At 45.6% G+C, this 17,689-nt stretch overlaps 1 protein-coding gene across 1 annotated transcript; it reads left to right on the top strand.

Moving 5' to 3' along the window:
- Positions 1-3,068: 3,068 nt before the first annotated feature.
- Positions 3,069-16,632, top strand: espl1 (extra spindle pole bodies like 1, separase). The gene is made up of 31 exons (XM_049000387.1): positions 3,069-3,468; positions 3,620-3,931; positions 4,046-4,762; positions 4,903-5,007; positions 5,095-5,206; positions 5,335-5,462; positions 5,684-5,877; positions 6,236-6,478; positions 6,639-6,783; positions 6,862-7,021; positions 7,277-7,416; positions 7,510-7,644; positions 7,931-8,050; positions 8,145-8,316; positions 9,212-9,337; positions 9,520-9,676; positions 9,837-9,946; positions 10,055-11,253; positions 11,431-11,803; positions 11,921-12,067; positions 12,176-12,389; positions 12,484-12,674; positions 12,760-12,887; positions 13,509-13,631; positions 13,860-14,009; positions 14,261-14,428; positions 14,507-14,611; positions 14,698-14,813; positions 15,033-15,116; positions 15,318-15,482; positions 15,959-16,632. The coding sequence occupies exons 1-31, from the start codon at positions 3,388-3,390 to the stop codon at positions 16,158-16,160; spliced, it is 6,522 nt and encodes a 2,173-aa protein (XP_048856344.1). The 5' UTR covers positions 3,069-3,387; the 3' UTR covers positions 16,161-16,632.
- The last annotated feature ends 1,057 nt before the right edge of the window (positions 16,633-17,689 follow it).

Here is a 17,689-nt window from a genome sequence, read left to right as displayed (position 1 = left end):
GACAACCTTCCTCTTAGAAATACTGCAGGAGCAGTTTTAGCATATAGTTAAACACAGACCACTGTAAAAATCTGACACATTATACCGCTTAATGTTATATTCACAAAGAAAACTACAGTATGCTGTCATTTTGTGAATCATTTCAGGTCAGATTCACATTATGCCCTGGAAAGAATGTATCAACAACTTTAACAAAAAATTCATTTGAGTGAGTCTCGGTAGCAAGACATAAATGTTCAGTTATATATTTTTTGTATTTTACATACAGTCATTTGAAAAATAAACTACATACACTTTCTTTCAATTCTAAGGTTTTATGTACAAGGACATAAAAAAATCATCTGGTAATCAGCAGGCCTTGAAATTAAGTAAATACTGCCTTAGATGAACAACTCAAGACTCGAGGGTATTTATGGTCAGTTCCGGCTGGTCTGGAGCATTCCAGTGTGTGTTAGCACTGCCACAGAGCAAAGACATCAGCAACAATCTTAAAGAAGCAATTGTTGTTGCCCATCAAACTGGGAAGGGTTATGAGACCATTTGCAAACATTTTATAGTCCATCATTCTACAAAGGGAAAGATTATTCACAAATGGAAAACATTCAAGACAGTTGCCAATCTTCTCAGGAGTGGACATCCCAGTAAATTCACCCTAAGGTCAGATCATGCAGTGCTCAGGGAAACTGCGAGAAACCCGAAAGGCTTTCTCCTGGCATAAAGTATGTCTTGTTCAGAAGGGATGCCAGGAGAAAGCCTCTTTGTTTGCCGAAAACCAAGCAGAGCTGATCTGCACAAACACCTCATAACAACTGTGAAGCAGGGCGGTGGAGGGGTGATGATTTGGAATTGTTTAGCCGCCACAGGACCTGGGCACCTTGCAGTCATTGAGCTGACCATGAAATATAAATATATACCAAAGTATTGTAAGTCAAATTTGAAGCCATCTGTCGGACAGCTAACGCTTGGCCGAAATTGGGTCATGCAACAGGACAATGATCCTCAACACTAGTAAACCTACAAGACAATAGCTGAAAAAGAAAAGAATCAAGGCGTTTCAATGGCCCAAAATCCAGACCTCAACCTGATTGAAGTGCTGTGGTGGGACCTTAAGGGAGCTGTGCATAAACGAATGGATGCAAACCTCAATGAACTGAAGCAACAATGTAAATAAGCGTTGGCCAACATTCCTCTACAATGATGTGAGACCGAAAGTAATACAGAAAATGATTACTTCAGCTTATTGCTGCTAAAATTGTACTTAGTTTTTCACACATGGCTTCCCCATTTAAATAAATAATGACATGGTGAATCTGCTGTGCATGTTTTTTTAGGTTAGATTTAACTAGTCTTAGAACCTGCTAAGGACCACATTTTTTTTGTTGTTGTTATGGCCTGATATTGATATAATATGTATACAATTTAATAATTGTATACATACAATACAATAACTATTATAGAGAAAGTTACTCTGGAAACCAAAGGAGTGTGCATTATTCCCTAGAGTCTGCTGATCAAAGCACACTTGACAGGACATACCTGTCTCATTTGGTTTTAGAGCTATTAACCCATTCAGGTATTGCCAGTGGCATATAATATAGATATAATTTAATAATAACTAGTAATAATTACAGGCAAAAATAACCTGAAAATCCAGGGGGTGTGCATTGTTCCTTAGAGGCCACTGTTCAATGCACACTTTATTAGGTGTGCCTATCTTGTTTAGTTTTAGATCTATTAACCCATTAATATATTGCCCCATTGCACATTAAATGGATACAATATAATAATCAATAACTAGTACAGACAAAAATAACCTGAAAATCCAAATGGTGTGCATTGTTCCCTGGAGTCTACTGATCCAAGAACACTTCATTAGACATGCCTGTCTTGTCTTGTTTTAGAGTTATTAACCCATTTATGTATTGTACCATTGGACATTATATGGATACATTTTGATACATGGATGAATTTGCACAAATTATGAAATGGACGGCTCGAACGGCACAAAAAAAAAATCGGTGAGCATCATTGTCTGTGCACTGGACATCACAACTCTGTCATTTAAAATCTCCTACCTTACTTCCGTTAAAAGTTATTAAAGCCGGAAACTGAATATTGAATATGAGGCTGTCTTGTTACCGCCCATCAGTAATACTGTCCATTACTTTCATTAGCTCTCTAATAGAGATCTAGTGAACAGTAAACATCAGGGTACCTATCAGTCTGTAATTATGTCCTCTCAATTACGGATCAAAAGTTAGAATTCTTTAACAGCTCGCCGTTATCTCATTGTAATCTTCCCTTTTATTCAGAAGTACATACAAAGCGGTAAACAGTTGTCCTTTTTGTCAAGTAACGCCTAGTACTGACAGACATAACTCTGTTTCTGCTCGTGACAGTCCATGGCCAAAGTGAAACGTAATGCGTTGGTCCATGATGATGTATGAACAGCTAAGCTACTAAACCAGTCGCAAGATCAAGGGGGTGATCTCGAGATAACGGGAAGAAACAAATAATATATTATATGTTCTAAAACAGAAGTGAAAAATCGCACCGTAAAAACGTGGAAATACTGTTTCATTAACATTATAGTTACTAGAACGTTCTAAGCCAACTTGAGATGACCCTTACATAAAAGGCAAAAGTTCTAGGACCGTTCCCTGTTAGGTGAGAGGCAATGAAAAATGGATCGATTAAATGTCAGGGTCAAGTGGCGTACGATTGCTCATCACGCAATCTTATCCCTTTTTGTGAGACTTTATATGCCATTTATTAAAAATATTTGCACATTAATTTTATTATTAACGTTAAAAGATTGGCTTTATCCCGGAGCGCTTCTGGCTATTGCAAAAAATCAGGGGCTGTCAAGTTTACCCGAGGCTTAACTGGTATCATGGGTGAAATACTCGGGGCCCGAGTGATCGGTGCCCATGGACACGCCCGTGTCAGAACAAAGAAACTACAAGAACCACAAATTCACGACCAGACCGCGGCGCATATCTGACGTCACATACACACATGTTGTGATTGGTTAGATCTCGATTTTAAACCAAGTGAGCGGCCTTGGGTGGTTGACATTACCGGCTAAGAGTATTGGATTGTTTACCCACTTAGGTAGTGGTTCATGGTTTTTTTTTTATATAGAAAAATTGGTGCCTCTTAATTTCGATTTTTACCTCGTGAGCTTTTGTATGATACGTGGTTACTTTGGACGATGATGTTGGTAGATTGGAAGCTACCGTAATAATCTTTTCGGCGGTGAATTCGTGTTACGACGCCGTCTATAAAATGCTTTTATAGAAATATCAGTGTGGAGTACGTGACCTGAGACGCAGATTGGTCTTAACGGCTTAACACTCGTCCGTCGTGTTCCCTGTGAATTAAAAAATGAAGTTAAAGAAAGTGGACGAGTACATCAAGTGCACTGGCGACCCCGCAAGCACTGCCGCGCTCTGTCAGGAGCTTGAGGTATGTATGCGTGGAACAACATGCGGTTGAATTAGTTTTGATCCCCGTCCCGGTGTGACAGTGGTACGTGCGTCTTTTTTCATTGCAGTAGTGTGGTGTGAACAAGAATGTAAACTTCTCAGTGGCTGTGACACTTGTGCCTTTCCTTTAGGACTACATGAAGAAGGGCCCTGGGGTGGAGTGCAGGACATTGTGTGATCGAATCATCAGGGCCTGCAACCACCAGCTGGGAACTGGAGCTGTGGGAACTGGCCATGTTGCTGAGCTGGTGTCACTGGTTGACCTGGCACTCATCAGCTATGACAGCACAGGCAATCCTGGGATGCAGAGTAGCCCTCTCTATATGGAAAAAATCCTCTTTCACATCATGAGGAAGCTGGCGACTCAGGGAGCATACCAGCCTTGTCAGCGCCTGGGAGACCTGCTGTATAAGAGACTGGACCTAGTCACTCTTGCCACCCAGGTAAAGAGAACGTTCATATTTTAAAAGCATTACTCCTGTTGTAATCTTAACATGTATTGTTTTTTGTTGGCTAAGGAAACCAGTTTTCCCCCTCCTTTCTCTAAATGCTCCTAGACGGAAGACTGTCAGGTTCTGGTACGTAGCTGCTTTGCTGTGCTCTGGAATGGGGCTGCAGGAATACAGGCTGACCTGCCCGAGTCCCCCCGGGGAAGACTCGGCAGACGCCTGCAAGCCCTGCGCTTCTTGGCATTGCTGGACAAAGCATCTGCTGCGTCACCCACGAACTCAAAAGTGCCTGGATATACTGAGGATGCTCTAGGCGAGTTTGGGAAGGCCTGCGGCAAGCTGACTGAGGATGACGCGTCCTTCTTGGTTCAGGAGAGCCAGCGCTTCTTTTGTGACTTACTGGGGGCAGATGTCACTAGCCCCGGTCTCTGTGGCTGGCTTCCACTGGTCATGTTGCATGCCTGCAGGCTCCTCTGCAAGGCAAGCCTCTGGAGCCAGGCTTCAGAACTCGTCAAGGGAGCTGCCGTGTGGCTGAAGGAGACCCCTGACCCCTTTCGCCACTTTGCTGGGTGGGCTGTGGATGTTCACTGCCTGCTCGCCTCGGGTGAGGACTGTGCTGCCACCCTAACCGATTGTGCTCGTGCCATCCGATGCCTTCCTGATTCTTTCAGTGACCAGGAACGCCATGTCTTCTTGCAAGCCAGCCAGTTGGTTGCCTCGGCCTTTGAAATAAACCAGGACAAGGTTCTGAGAGGCTCATCTCTCCTGGCTTTGTTCTCCTTCTTGGAGGAATACCAGGAGCTCCTCCGCAAGCACCTTTCTAAGGTATTGGTTCCCATGATGGTTGTAAAAGATTGTAACATGAGAGCATTTGTAGTATAATGCTGCTTAAGATTTGAACGTTTGGCCTCTAGATGGTTTTTTTATAGAGTGGTTCATTACCTATTAATTGGTCCTTTTCCCAGGCTAAGAATATACAGCCAGAGCATAAGCTCCTCTTCCATCAAGCTCTATGCAGCACCTCGTGCCAAGGCTTTATCAGTGCCTACAGCAGCCTGGTGGCCTCGCAGGTATAGGTCTGAATTTTTCCTGGGGAATCTGTCCTGTTTCTTACTGTTGGTAGAGTAGGTCTCTTACTGACTACTATACTCTTTCAGCTGGAGGACAATGAGACTCTGGAAAGGGTCCTGCTCTACTGCAAGGCCACAGCTGGGCAGATGATGAGTGAGTCACAGAAGTTTGCTTTGGACAATGTCTTCATCAAGGCTGGTAATGCACATTTCTGCTATTTTCCCCCCCCTTGTATGTTGTACCATATCCAGTTTCTTCCTGACATTAAACCTCATAAGATTAAGCAGCACTAACGCTTAAAACCTGCCCCTTCGTTATTCCCACAGCATCTGCTATCAACAGCTTGGTTTATGCTCTGTACAACCACAAACACTATAACCAGGCCTTCTCCCTAGTGGAGATTCTCTGCCATGAACTGGTCAAAAAACATAAGTCTGTGATGCCTGTGGATAAGGTGAGTTTTTATCCACTGCGTAACCAAACTTGCATGTACCATTGTGTTCTGACACAGGGGCTGTTGGATGGTACTTGATGGTGGATGTTTATTTTCAGTATTGTCTGTCTTGAGGTGACCCCAGACATAAGCATCATGTGAGAATCATAACGTTTTACAGTCGGTCAGAATTAAAGTAAGGTGGGTGCAGTTGTAACTCCCAACTCCGTACCCCTGTGCAGCTGAACCGGGCCTTCCTGCTGGCTGTCCAAAGTTCCAGGAGAGCCGGCCATTTGGACCGTGCTTTGGACTGGGTAGTGCTCTGGCTGCGAGCACTGGGTGACCAAATCACAGAGCACATGGCCGAGCCGGTGTCTCTGTGGGTCAAAACAAAGGCTGACGCGGCTCGAGGAGGACAGGCTGACACGCGGCTCAGGTTGGACACGCAGGCCGCACGGTTTTGCCTGGGGGTCCTGCTGTTGATCCCATCTAAGCTGCTTGTTGAGCAATTGTCATACTTGGCGTATTGCTCATATTCTTAAACTACGTTGAGTATCATTGTAGATGTTAGTGATACATCTCCTTTGCGATATTATCAGACCTGGTAAAGTCAGTCCAATTTGTATTCGGTGTTGCAGTGAGAGAACTGAACTAAAAGACTTAGCTATTTCCCAACACTAAATTTTAATATATGAATCATCTTTAATACTAATCAAGATCTTGTGACTGGCCTTTAAGCACTAAACGGTAGTGTGGTGGACATCCAATGGAATTGCACTGTTGTCACATGTCAGGACGCTCCGTGACGGCTTTGGGCCACATGTCCTAGAGGAGGAGACGCTGCTGCGGCTTTTGGAGGAGGAGCTCCGTGCCTACAGGGAAGTGCTGGGTGACACTGCTCAGGAGCGATACAACACGCTGTGTGACCTGCTGGACATCTGTCACGAGGACAGTGATCGCACACACCGCCGTGCTGTGTACCTATACGAAATGGCCCAAGTGGTCTGCTTCCAGGACTTCAGCGAGCAGACTGAGTGGTGAGCAGAATGTTCAAATGTCAGTTGAGGAAAATTAGACAGATTTGTGATGCATTTGTGTTTTTATGATTGAGGCTAATAAGCACTAAAGTGGGATCCCAGCAGGTCTTCCTGTATTTCGATGCCTGAGGATCATGTGAGGTTTATTCTTGCTGTTCAGCTCAGCAGTAGACTTCACCCTAGAGTCCCTGAGACTGTTGGATGAGGAGCCAGAGACTGCAGGGAATGCTGATCGCCTTAGTGACGACAAGGCCCAGGCCTCACTGTGGCTCTACATCTGCACTCTGGAGAAGAACCTCCATGAGGCAAGTGTTGCCTTAGGGAGTGTGTTTACTGGCTGAAATGCACGCTTGGTTGGAGATCTCTGAACCTTTATCTTGTAGGCTGTGGAGGTAGACAAGAGGCTGTGTGAAGCTCGAGAACAACAAAATCGGTGTCTGGAGCCAGTGGGAACCAATGACATGGACTATGAGGACGAGCAGAAGCAGCAGGAGTGCCAGCTGATCTATGAGGGCCTGCGCTTCAACCTGATTGCTGAAAGCAGTATGTTGTAGTCATGGGCTGGCTGGCTTCCTTTCCTTTTCGAATGGTGACGTGAGAGTTCTGCCATGACCTAAAAGATGGCCTTGAATCGTGTTTCTCTTGCCGGCTTTCCTTGTCAGTCAAGATGGAATAGGTGACTTGTGCTTCTTGGATTCTCCCCATCTCTGCTGGTTCCTTGGATCTGTATATTTTGAAGTAAAAGCTGCAATATATGAATCAGTGTTCAAGCTAAATGTGCCCCCCCCCATATCTCAGAGCAGTGCCAGCCTCTGGATAGGGCTTTGGAGCTCTGGAAGGACCTTCTAAGAAGGAAGATGGAACCTGCAGTCCGTTCTGCCAAGCAAACTGTCTTCTCTGTTGTTCTCATGGCTGCCCTCTACAAGCTTATTGGCAAGGTTGGGCCCTGGTTTCGTTTTAGTAGCCATGTGCTAATCCATCTGTGCTGGGCCACTTTCATTGTTCATCTGAATGTTTCCCTCCCCTTCTAGCCCCTAAGGGCCCTGGAGAGTCACCAGCTTGCTGCTGGCCTTGCGCGCAGAATCGGAGACTGCTCCGGCTGCGTCAGCTCTCTGTGCCACTCGGCCAGGCTGCTGCTGGAGCTCGGCGCCCCTGAACTGGCAGAGGTAATTGTCCGTCTCACTATTTTGTCTGACTGAAATGTTAGCTTGACACAAGTTTCATTTTGTTTTGAACTGGAAATGAAAATCTATAAACGAGCTATTTTGGACAGACGGCTGGTTACTTATTTCTTGAGAGCTTTCAATTGACCAGGGTGCTTTAAGCTTATATTTTATTTAAATATACAGCTGTAGAATGGGGTAAAGGCTTCTCTGGGAAAATGTGATCTGAACAATGATTTGCTGGGGGTGGAATTGATGGGACACTCAGGCCATGTGTGCTTGTACCCAGGCTCAACTGGAGCAGGTAGAACGGCTACTGTCCTCCATGGACTCCTGTGCTGAGGGTGTGTTGCCGCTGCGTGTCCTGGCCACGCTCCTGAGAGCCGAGCTCTGCTACAGCACCCGGCAGGTAGGATTGTGGGGGCTGAGAAGTGACTGGAAAGTGTGTTGGAGGTGGTGAAGTGCCTCTCTTATGAATCTTATTGGACTTTCATCCACCCTAGGTGGAGAATGGAGTGTCCCACCTGTCTGAGGTCCTGAAGGAGGTGGGAGAACAGAGATGTTCCAAGACCTGGTATTTGCTACGTGCCAAGGCTCTCCAGACAGCCAGTGCCTACCTTAACCTCAATGCCACTGCTCTGCCTAGTCATCTTCGTCAAAGGATTGCTGAACATGGTGGGTACAAGGGTTGGTCGTTACTCTGGGTGCCAGGAGGTGCAGTGGAAGGAGTAAATATTGGTTCTGTGTAGGGCTGCCGCCATTAGTTGATACAGTCAATGTTGACACTGAAAATGGGTTAACATCAATATTTTAAAATCAACACATTGTGTTCTATTTATAATGACATTAAAGGCATGATTTCTAGAATGCTTCAAGTCATTATAACCAATGTTGTCCTTTTTAATATCTCTATAATTATGGGAGTATGTCAAATTATCACAAAAAGGTGGTTTTACACTGCAAAGTGTGATGGCAAACTAGCAGCAGTAGCGGGCACCTGAAGAGGCAGCGCACATGATGATGGACCACCCTCCAAAACATACTGCCACACCACCATCATCTATTTTACCTTGTTTTAACCAACAATTCTCCTCTTGAAAGATGTTGTGGCTGCTGGTCAGTCACTTCCTTTATCTTGACATCGGTGCTGTAGCACACCATAGGCGACAAGCGATATTAGCCAAATTTATTAAGCATGAGGATACGCCAAATTTATACAGATTAACTTTTGAGCATCACAATACGAATGTTTATTTTTATGCATACTACTAATCCGCTTGTCAAATTGTGGGCGAAAATGTCTGTATAGTGCTGAAAAGCCAGCGTAGGTTATCTAAGGCCCTGCGGTGGCATACAGTTTGTCAAAATAAAATTATTTTAATCATTAATCATTGGTCAATTAATCAATAAAACAGTTGATGGATTAAGCTATATTAAGTCATTAGCGGCACCCCTAGTTCTGAATTCTCTCTTCTGTTTTCATACAAGTATGAATCTCGATCTGCTGTTTAACCGTTGTCTGGTGTATCTATGCTTGTGGTCTAATATGATCAATGGCTTCTCCTTCCAGGCCTGAAGACCCCTGACACGACCCTGTACGAAGGCTTAAAGCTGCTGTGTAGCCTTGTGGTGACCTTATTAGGAAATGGTCTCTATGGAGCCAGTGTTGCTGTGGATACCCGTTTTATTGATCAAGGTGATTCTTCACTGCATTGTCTGTTATGGCACATGAAACCTGATTTTATGCAAGTAGCTGAAGAAGTCAACTTGCACGCCATAAATCATTTTGTGGAAGTTATCTTAGTCCACGGCGACTACAGTGCTCGCCTGTAAATCCTGGAAAGCACTGAAACTGGAATTTGCCTCTGATCATCTTAGGAGACAATGTCGTCCTGAAATGGCAGCTGCTGGCTGAGGTGCTCAGCTGCTCCCTGAGGATGGTGACTGTGAGGAGCTACAGTGGTGCTATCCACGAAGCCAAGGTGCAGTGCCTGGAGGCCTTGAAGCTCTCCACCAAGCTTCACACCTTAAGCCGGTGAGCACATGGATATGACGCTGAAGGCCCTGGACCTCCCAGCTTAAGCATTTTGTGGGGGGGGTTTTAGTAGCCTAAGATCTGAATACATGAAACATGATGTTCTATGACACTTTCTGTGATGTTTATTCTTTCTCTCCCATACTTATTGTCTTTATAGATGTGCTGAGTTCCTGGTGGTGAAGGCTGAGTTGGAGCTCCAGAAAGGGGAGATGGAGCTAAGTGGCATGGATCTTGAGCAAGTCACCAGTCTTCTTGATCTATGCATTGGTTGGTGTTTCTTCTTTGCAGGGTTAAGTTTATGGTTTTTTCATGTTTGGTTTTGCTTTGAAAAATCTTTCAAGTGTGATTTTGTTAGGATTGTTTCTCTTCTGTTAGACTTTACTGGCAATGAAGAGAAGATGGAGGTCAAGATCAAGCCAAGAAAAGGGAGGCCGGCTAAGAAGACCCAGTCCCCACAGGCAGCAGAAGATGACTATAGTGGTCTCCTGAAAACCAGGTCCTTCCACCAGCAGCCTGTGGACACTGCGGAGGACTGGGCCCAGGCTGCGTCTCCCAAACTCCAGCCCAAACGGCAGTGCTGGCTGGCCTCCCTGGAACACAAGGCAGACTGCAGCTGTCCCTGCTGTTCAGACCCGGCTCTGGGGCGTGTCTGTGCCCGCTGGGCTGCTGTCCAAGCAGAGTTAGCTAATCATTCACCACAGGGAGTGACGGGTCGGTCTCACAAGCTTTTCCTCACTGCCTTGTCACGCTGCAGGAACGTGATAGCCAAGGTTGCATCCAATTTGGCCATGCTGATGGCAGCCAAGGACAAGCCCTCACTGTCTTTTCTGGACGACCTAATCGGGAGAATCTACATGCGCATGACCCTTTCTGGTCTTCAGGTGCAGAAGGCTATTGGTATGTGGGAACTCCTGGATTCTGGCTTTGCCTTTGTGACATCCAAAATGTCTCCTGAAATGGATTCAGTACAGGCTAGCCTGCAGGTCACAAAAGCCCTGGCCATCATGCTCACCTTAGCTTCCCAGAAGAATTGCCCTGCAGAGGAGCTCTTCTCTCCAGTGTGGCCCTGGAATCCTTTGAAGTCTAATAAACCCAGAACACTTCCTTCAAAAAAAACCAAAGATCTTGGTCTGTTTTCAAAAGCAGAAGACGGCAAGAAAAAGGACAAAGGGGTCTCCTTAACTGCAGAGGAATCAAAGAGAACTAAAGAGACAGTTGTGCCTTCAGTGCTATCCAAGGCTAAAATGACGCTTCCTTCCACAAAGACAAAGTCATTGACCTGCAAAACCCCACGTACCGTCAAACCTAAAAGCTCCAAGACAAAATCCAGTGCTGTGGGAGAGCAAAGTGCTTTTGACTTTGACAATGTAATTCCTCAAGTTGTCGTGAGAGCACCTTCTCCCACGGTGCCACATACTCCTGTCCAGATGACGTTGGCACCTGCCTCACGCCGCCGCACAGCAAAGTCTGCATCAAAACTGCAGTTCCGTGTATATGAGGAATCCACATCACCGGCAGACCGGCTGAGACCAGTGCCTGCGGCTCCAAAAAGAAGCAGCAGGTCCCGCTTCAAGGTGAGGGGGGGGGGGGGCAGCAAGATACTTTAGGGCAAGACTATAGCAAGCTTTTTTTTTTTTTCCCTCTTCCCAATTAAATGACATTGTTAGTATTTCTAGTCATCCTTTGATTACAGGTTGTTAACTTCAGTTGGTGGCTACAGGAAACATTAAGTTGCTTCTCTGCACTTACAGATAGATTTCAGTGATGAGAGCGACGCAGAGACCAGTGTCCCAGCGGTGGTTACTAAGAAGAGAGAGACTGGCAGGGCGTCTGCACGCACCAGAACCGCTGCTGCCAGCAAAGAGAAAGTGCTGGCCATCACTGAAAAGGAACCACAGAAAGTGCGGATCAGGGCCAGCAAGAGCACCGCCTCCCCCCCAGACTGTCCCTCTGAAGAGTCTGCTCCACCTGCCCCACGGAGGAGCAGGCCAAAGAAAAGTGCTGACCGTGTTACCAAAGGCAGCTCAAGTACAGAGGAACCAGAGCAGATGAGAACCATAAAGGAGGAGGAATTTGGAATGAATACTAGTCTGCAAGAGCTGAAGATGGAGTGTGAGGCCTCAGGTGATATTTCTCATTCGCTGGGGGGTTTTATTGCTCTCATTCCTGGCCTTTTTTAATGTCTGTGGTTGTAAATTTGGGTTTTCTGGCCACTTTAATCTGTTTTATTTGGTGTCTCAGCAAGAACAGAAGAGCGTGACACAGACCTAGAGGTTCTGCGGAGGGATGTGTGGGTGGACCCTGAAAGAGATGGCCGAGGGGACTTCAGAAGAGCAGGTCCTTCTCGGACCCTCTTCCCCCAGTCCTCAATTCCTGCTTCAGTACCGGGTAAGGTGCAAGGTTTGGATGATACGGTTGGCGCGTGAGTAGTTGTTTGGGAGAAGGGCTTGCTTGGCGATTTCTGTAATATGCATACCAAACCTGTCCTTCAAACAGATGGGCTAACTCTGGAGTATGCACGGGATCTCCTGTGGAGCGCCTTGCTCTCCCTCCAGCACTTTCCTCCAGCCGGGCTCTACACGAAGCTCTGTGGCCTTCTCGCTCTGTGCCTTGGTCAAGGGGACCCCGTGACCACTGCCATGCTCCACTCCCAGTCCCTGGGCCTCACCAGCAGGCATCACATGACACGCCACCTTACCAGCAGAGTCAAGTAAGCAAACCTCCCCATCCTTAATTTTGTCCCTGTATTCATTGCACTGAACTTCACTCCATTGTTATCTGTTCTGTTCTCTTGCATCTTCAAGGAAGTTGAAAAAGGCTCCTGGTTTGGCTGAGGAACTGCAATCCTTAAATCTGGACGACGCTAGTGGACACACATTGGCCCACAGGCTGACTCAGCTGGAGGCCGTCTTCAGGTTCCCCACCCTTGACCCCTCTGCCTTCCCTCAGCAGCATTGCCAGCACTTCACTCAACAGCTCCAGAAGATCCCTCCCGGTAAGATGGCGGGCTGTGGCCGGTGCCGGTCTGAGGTGATGGAGTTGGGGTGAACGGTGCCCAGTGTATCCTGAACTCTCCACAGGAACCACTCTGTGCCTCCTTTCTGTGGTTGGCATGCGGCCTGGTGAGATGGGCGACACCATCTTGTTGACCCGTTTGGAGCGTGGGCTGAATCCAGTCACGGTTCGCATTCCCACGGCACAGCAAGAGGTATGTGGCATCTCGGCTGTGAGCTGATTTGGCTCCATGGGGCTGTGGACCAGCCAGTGCTTTGCAGGAGTTTTCAATCAAACGTCTCGGTAACAAATGCATAATGAAACTAATCGCTATGAGTTATTCATGAGCACCCTGTTATTTACTTGGGACTAAATGGTACGATATGGCTAAAGGTATGTAGGATTGTATTTTAACACATTTGTGTAACCGTCTCAGTGCAAGAAGTGTCTGTGCAATCAGTGTGATGTTAAGTGCTATTTATGTCTGCTTGCAGTTGTACAGTCCTGTTCAACAAGTAGAACATTGTGCTAACATGATCATTGTGGATTGGAATCCCAGGGAACGCTTGTTAATTCTAACTCATCTCTCTACTGTAAATTGTTTTGGATGAGGGTGTCAGGTAAATGAAGATGAATACAAATGCTGTACAGAAGTACATCCCTTTTTCATGCTAGTACTAATGTTGCCATTTGCTGCAATAATTCAGCTGAACAGAAATCAGCCTTTGTGGCATATTCCTCTGCTCAGTGGGTGCAGAAACACATGTGCCATACACCACTGTTTATGATTGGCTAGCTCATTAATCTAAGACTAACATGGGCGTTGGCACCTCAGTGTCCAGTGAGTGCCATAGTCCAAGAGATGGACAGCGTGCAGAAGCAGCAGAAAGTGGTGAGCAGCGTTGCTGACAAGGCGCAGTGGTGGGAAGGTCGTAGGGCACTGGACAGCCGGGTGGAGGTAAGATGTTTTGCCTTGACAAGTTTACATGCTTCTGGACTTTGTGCTTTCGGGTAGTAGATGCGGCCCCTGCGCTGTAGCTTCCAAAGGTACAAGCTAATTACTTTAGTAAAATCCTAACTAAATACTGTATGTATGAGAATCGGGTAGCTGATGGAGAGTGGGCTGTGTGATCAGCACTGTGCTTGGTGAGAAGCAGCTCTTGCATGTTCATGTTCTGCTTTCCAGAAGCTGCTGGGTAAGATGAGGGAGATGCTGAGTTGCTGGATGGGGTTACTACTGCCTCTGTCCTCTGACCCAGAGGTCTCCCACCAGGCAAAGGACCTCCACCAAACTCTGACGGAGTGTGGTGCTCACATTACAGAGGAGCTGCTGAAGGTCTGTGTGCTCCACATAGATGTTCTTCTACGCCCATGAGGCTCAAAAGGTGGACCATGCAGAAACTGAACTAAACAAGCAGAATGTTGTCTTTTTGGTTTGATCATGCTGTCAAAACCCATTTCAGCTGGGTACCATATTTGCATTAAGATCAGTAGATACAGATATATATATATAAGGTCTGTTTAAACATACTTCTTATTAATGGGCATTATTGAGCACCTTGTTGATTTCACCCCCTGCCTCCCCAGGTTGTACTGTCAGCTGCGCCCCTCCTCTCTCAGCACGATATCCAGGCCCTGGTTGGAGGCCTCTCTTCACAAAAACCAGAGCAGACTTTGTCGCGTCTGCAGGCAGCAGTGTCTGCGCTGAGGGACAGGGCCGAGCCACGAGGTCACGTTGTCCTCATCTTGGATAAGGTACGGCCTACCTAAATCACATGACCTGCACACGGTGATCGGTGATGTTCATACCTTTCTATGCCTTTCTTCCTGCAGTACCTTCAGAAGCTGCCGTGGGAAAGCATCTCCTGCCTCAGGTCTTGCTCCGTCACTCGTATGCCTTCTCTGCAGTTCCTCATAGGCCACAGCGTCTCCAAGGAGGTGAGTTCTAGCGCATAGGTGCCCCCTCTGTTCTTGCGTCCGACGCTCTCCAGCTGTCTCCAAAATGGCCCTTTCTGCTGTCTTAGATGGATGCAGATTCTTTGCTGAATCGTGGTGTGGACCCAAAGAAGGTCTTCTATGTTCTGAACCCTGACGCCAACTTGACAGACAGTGAGGGGCGCTTTCGCGAGTGGTTCGCAGAGTGAGTGACATGCCATAGGATGCACAGTCCTCCTTGGCCTCCAGTAGCCTTGATTTACCCAATTTTAATAGTAGCAAATCCTCAGTTTACTTACAGGATCTGCTGTCTTGTATGCAAACATTTTGGGTGTTAGTGTAAAGTGTTTGATCATGCAATTAGTGTCAACTACCAGTATCCTGACTTGATCTTCTGCCCTCTGTGTGTGGTTTTTCCCCTAAGGGAGCCTGGCTGGGAGGGTGTGTGTGGGGCTGCACCTAATCCAGTACAACTCCAAGAGGCGATGACCACTAAAGATCTCTACATGTGAGTATCCGAAGCTGTAGTCATCCTTAAGGCACTTCTCTACCGTGATCCGTTTTGTTACCAAGATTTTCCTTGAAGACATCATGTTAAACAAAAATAAGTCCCGTAAGGTCTGCTGCACTAACACAGCACTGTGAGCTCTTTGTAGAATCATTTTGCTTAGTGGACTTTCAGGTGCATGGCTACTTACTGCCCCCTCAGCTACGTGGGCCATGGAGCAGGAGCCCGTTTTCTAGAAGGCCAGCGCATCCTGAAGGAGGAGTTGCGTGCTGCATCGTTCTTGTTTGGATGCAGCAGTGCTGCCTTGGCTGTCCATGGAGAGCTAGAAGGTTCTGGAATAATCCTGAATTACCTCATGGCTGGTTGGTGAGTTGGATGTATATGGACTACAGCTAACACCAAATGTGCAGGACACTGTCCACATTGCTATGTTGGCTGATGGTGTACTACCAGCGTACAGTCGGCTGGACTGTAAGGTCTAACCGTCTGTGTGCATGTAGAGGACTGCACCTACACAACACTAACTGTAGGATATGAATTTGTTCTGTTCCAGAATCACTTGAAGGAATGAATTGCACAAGAACTCAAATATTCTGTCTGATTTTGGTGACTAACTTTTTGTGCTGGAGCTTGTTAAATTTATTGGCTGAAGGCCAATAGAGACCTTTTAAGACTATTTAAAAAAACAAAAAAATTTTCAATACAGAACTCATGGCACATTTCAGCTATAATGTTTCAAGTCGATCTTGCTTTAATGATTTCTGAAGACCGAAATGCTGCTTGTTGCATGTGTTGCCAAATGCAGCACTTACAGATGTTTGTTTCTGTTCCTCCACCCCAAGCCCCCTGATCCTTGGAAACCTTTGGGATGTGACGGATCGGGATATCGACCGCTTCACAAGGGCCCTCCTGCAGTCCTGGCTTTCTGCAGGCCGCGGGGCGGCTCTCCTGGATCACATGACCTCGTCCCGCCAGGCCACGCACCTGAAGCACCTGATCGGGGCAGCACCTGTTGTTTATGGGCTGCCTATCTTTTTGCGATAGCATGGGAGTATGAGCTAAATTAGCTTCAGTGGATTAACAGCATCGTGAAATGGGTATATCTGCCATATATATACTGTGCTTGGGCTTTGCTTTTCTCCTTAAACTTTTTTTTAATTTTATGTTAACTCGTATTTTTAGTTTTGACTCTACTTGTGGTTGTCATTATCTAATATGCATCCTAATCTATTCGAGGGTTTTGTTTTTTTTGTTTTTGTTTTTATCCTTCAATGTATACAACACTTTTTAAGAGTTTATTAAAAGCAGTTTGTTTGAAATGTTGCGTGTCATTTTATGTGGAGGGACATGCTCCCCCCCCTATCACATTAATGTAGTTGAAATGTGCCTCAGTCTGTAAAAAGAAATTGAAATAGATATTCCTGTTTAATTTTGGCCATTTGCACAGTGTGGAGCCTGGCCAAGTTGATCTATGCACAAAAGATTCTGGTTAATTTCACTTAACCCACATTTCAAAGGAAGTTCTAGGCGGGCCATTGGAATGCATTAAATACAGAGATAGTGATTTTTTTTTTTTTTAGTTAATGATTAAATGCACATATTTCTGTGGCTCACCATGTATATAGTTGTATCAATGTTCCCTAAAAAGTGAAATATGGGAGGTACTTGATGCGTCATAATTCATTAATGATGAACAAATATAAGATCAGTATGTAACTGTATGTAAAAGTATGTAATCAGTATAAGAGTTTATTTGTGGTTAATACACAAGTAATAGCATAAAACTAAATTACTTGTGTCTCCTCAAGGGAAGTGTTACTGTGTTCTGTCATGGATTTTACCTCGATAGCATTCCATGGTAATGTAAACTTAAACAGGCCTATGTTAGTTTGATAACACATGGCTGTCTTTATTGCAAACAAAAAGTGATCTTTTGACATTGCTTTATTCTTCTCTTTAGTTGACATTGATGTAATCCAAATCCACATTACTGATTACAGATTCAACAGCAGATAATTCAAAACCACACCGGATAACATTTTTAAAGTTACTTACCCAACCTTGCTTGCGAGCGTGCATGTGGTTTTTATCATTATGTCATGAGTGGAGCTATGAACTTGTCCTAGTTAGGAGAGTTTAAGATTTTGGGAGGTTAGGAAGCCTGTCTAATACTCTTTTCCTATCTTAGGATAGGAATAATGATTTAGGAACCGTTCACCTGTAACAGCTATTCCCCAATTCAGATCCTACCCCTAGTTACCAACCAGCTAAAATAGGATCTGCAAGTTAGATTTCTGTATAATGCCCCAGGACAGAATATAAAGAATATGGTTATAAATGAGAATTCAGTTGGCTAGGCGTGATTGATCTGGTGTGAATTAGTTTGCAATGTAACCAATTAGATGTTAGATTTGTGTAGAACCGACACACTGAGTTTACACCAGGTGCTGTAAGCAAAATGTAATAACATGAATGTGTGTATTTATAAACCTGATCTGGCTGTAATACGGATTTGTTGTAAGCGGTTCACAGCGATTTCAACGTGGTGGTCACGTGATCAAGCGGCTACTATA

The sequence above is a fragment of the Brienomyrus brachyistius genome, unplaced genomic scaffold, assembly GCF_023856365.1.
Source record: "Brienomyrus brachyistius isolate T26 unplaced genomic scaffold, BBRACH_0.4 scaffold50, whole genome shotgun sequence".
Taxonomy (NCBI): Eukaryota; Metazoa; Chordata; class Actinopteri; order Osteoglossiformes; family Mormyridae; genus Brienomyrus; species Brienomyrus brachyistius.
The sequence above is the reverse complement of the archived record's forward strand: the minus strand, read 5'-3'. Positions and strand labels throughout refer to the sequence as shown.

Excerpts from the sequence above, each read along its gene's own strand:
- espl1 (XM_049000387.1), top strand. The coding sequence starts at position 3,388 with ATGAAGTTAAAGAAAGTGGACGAGTACATCAAGTGCACTGGCGACCCC. Across the intron at positions 8,051-8,144 it reads TCTGCTACAGCACCCGGCAG|GTGGAGAATGGAGTGTCCCA; the intron begins GTAGGATTGTGG and ends CATCCACCCTAG. Across the intron at positions 13,632-13,859 it reads CACTGGACAGCCGGGTGGAG|AAGCTGCTGGGTAAGATGAG; the intron begins GTAAGATGTTTT and ends TCTGCTTTCCAG.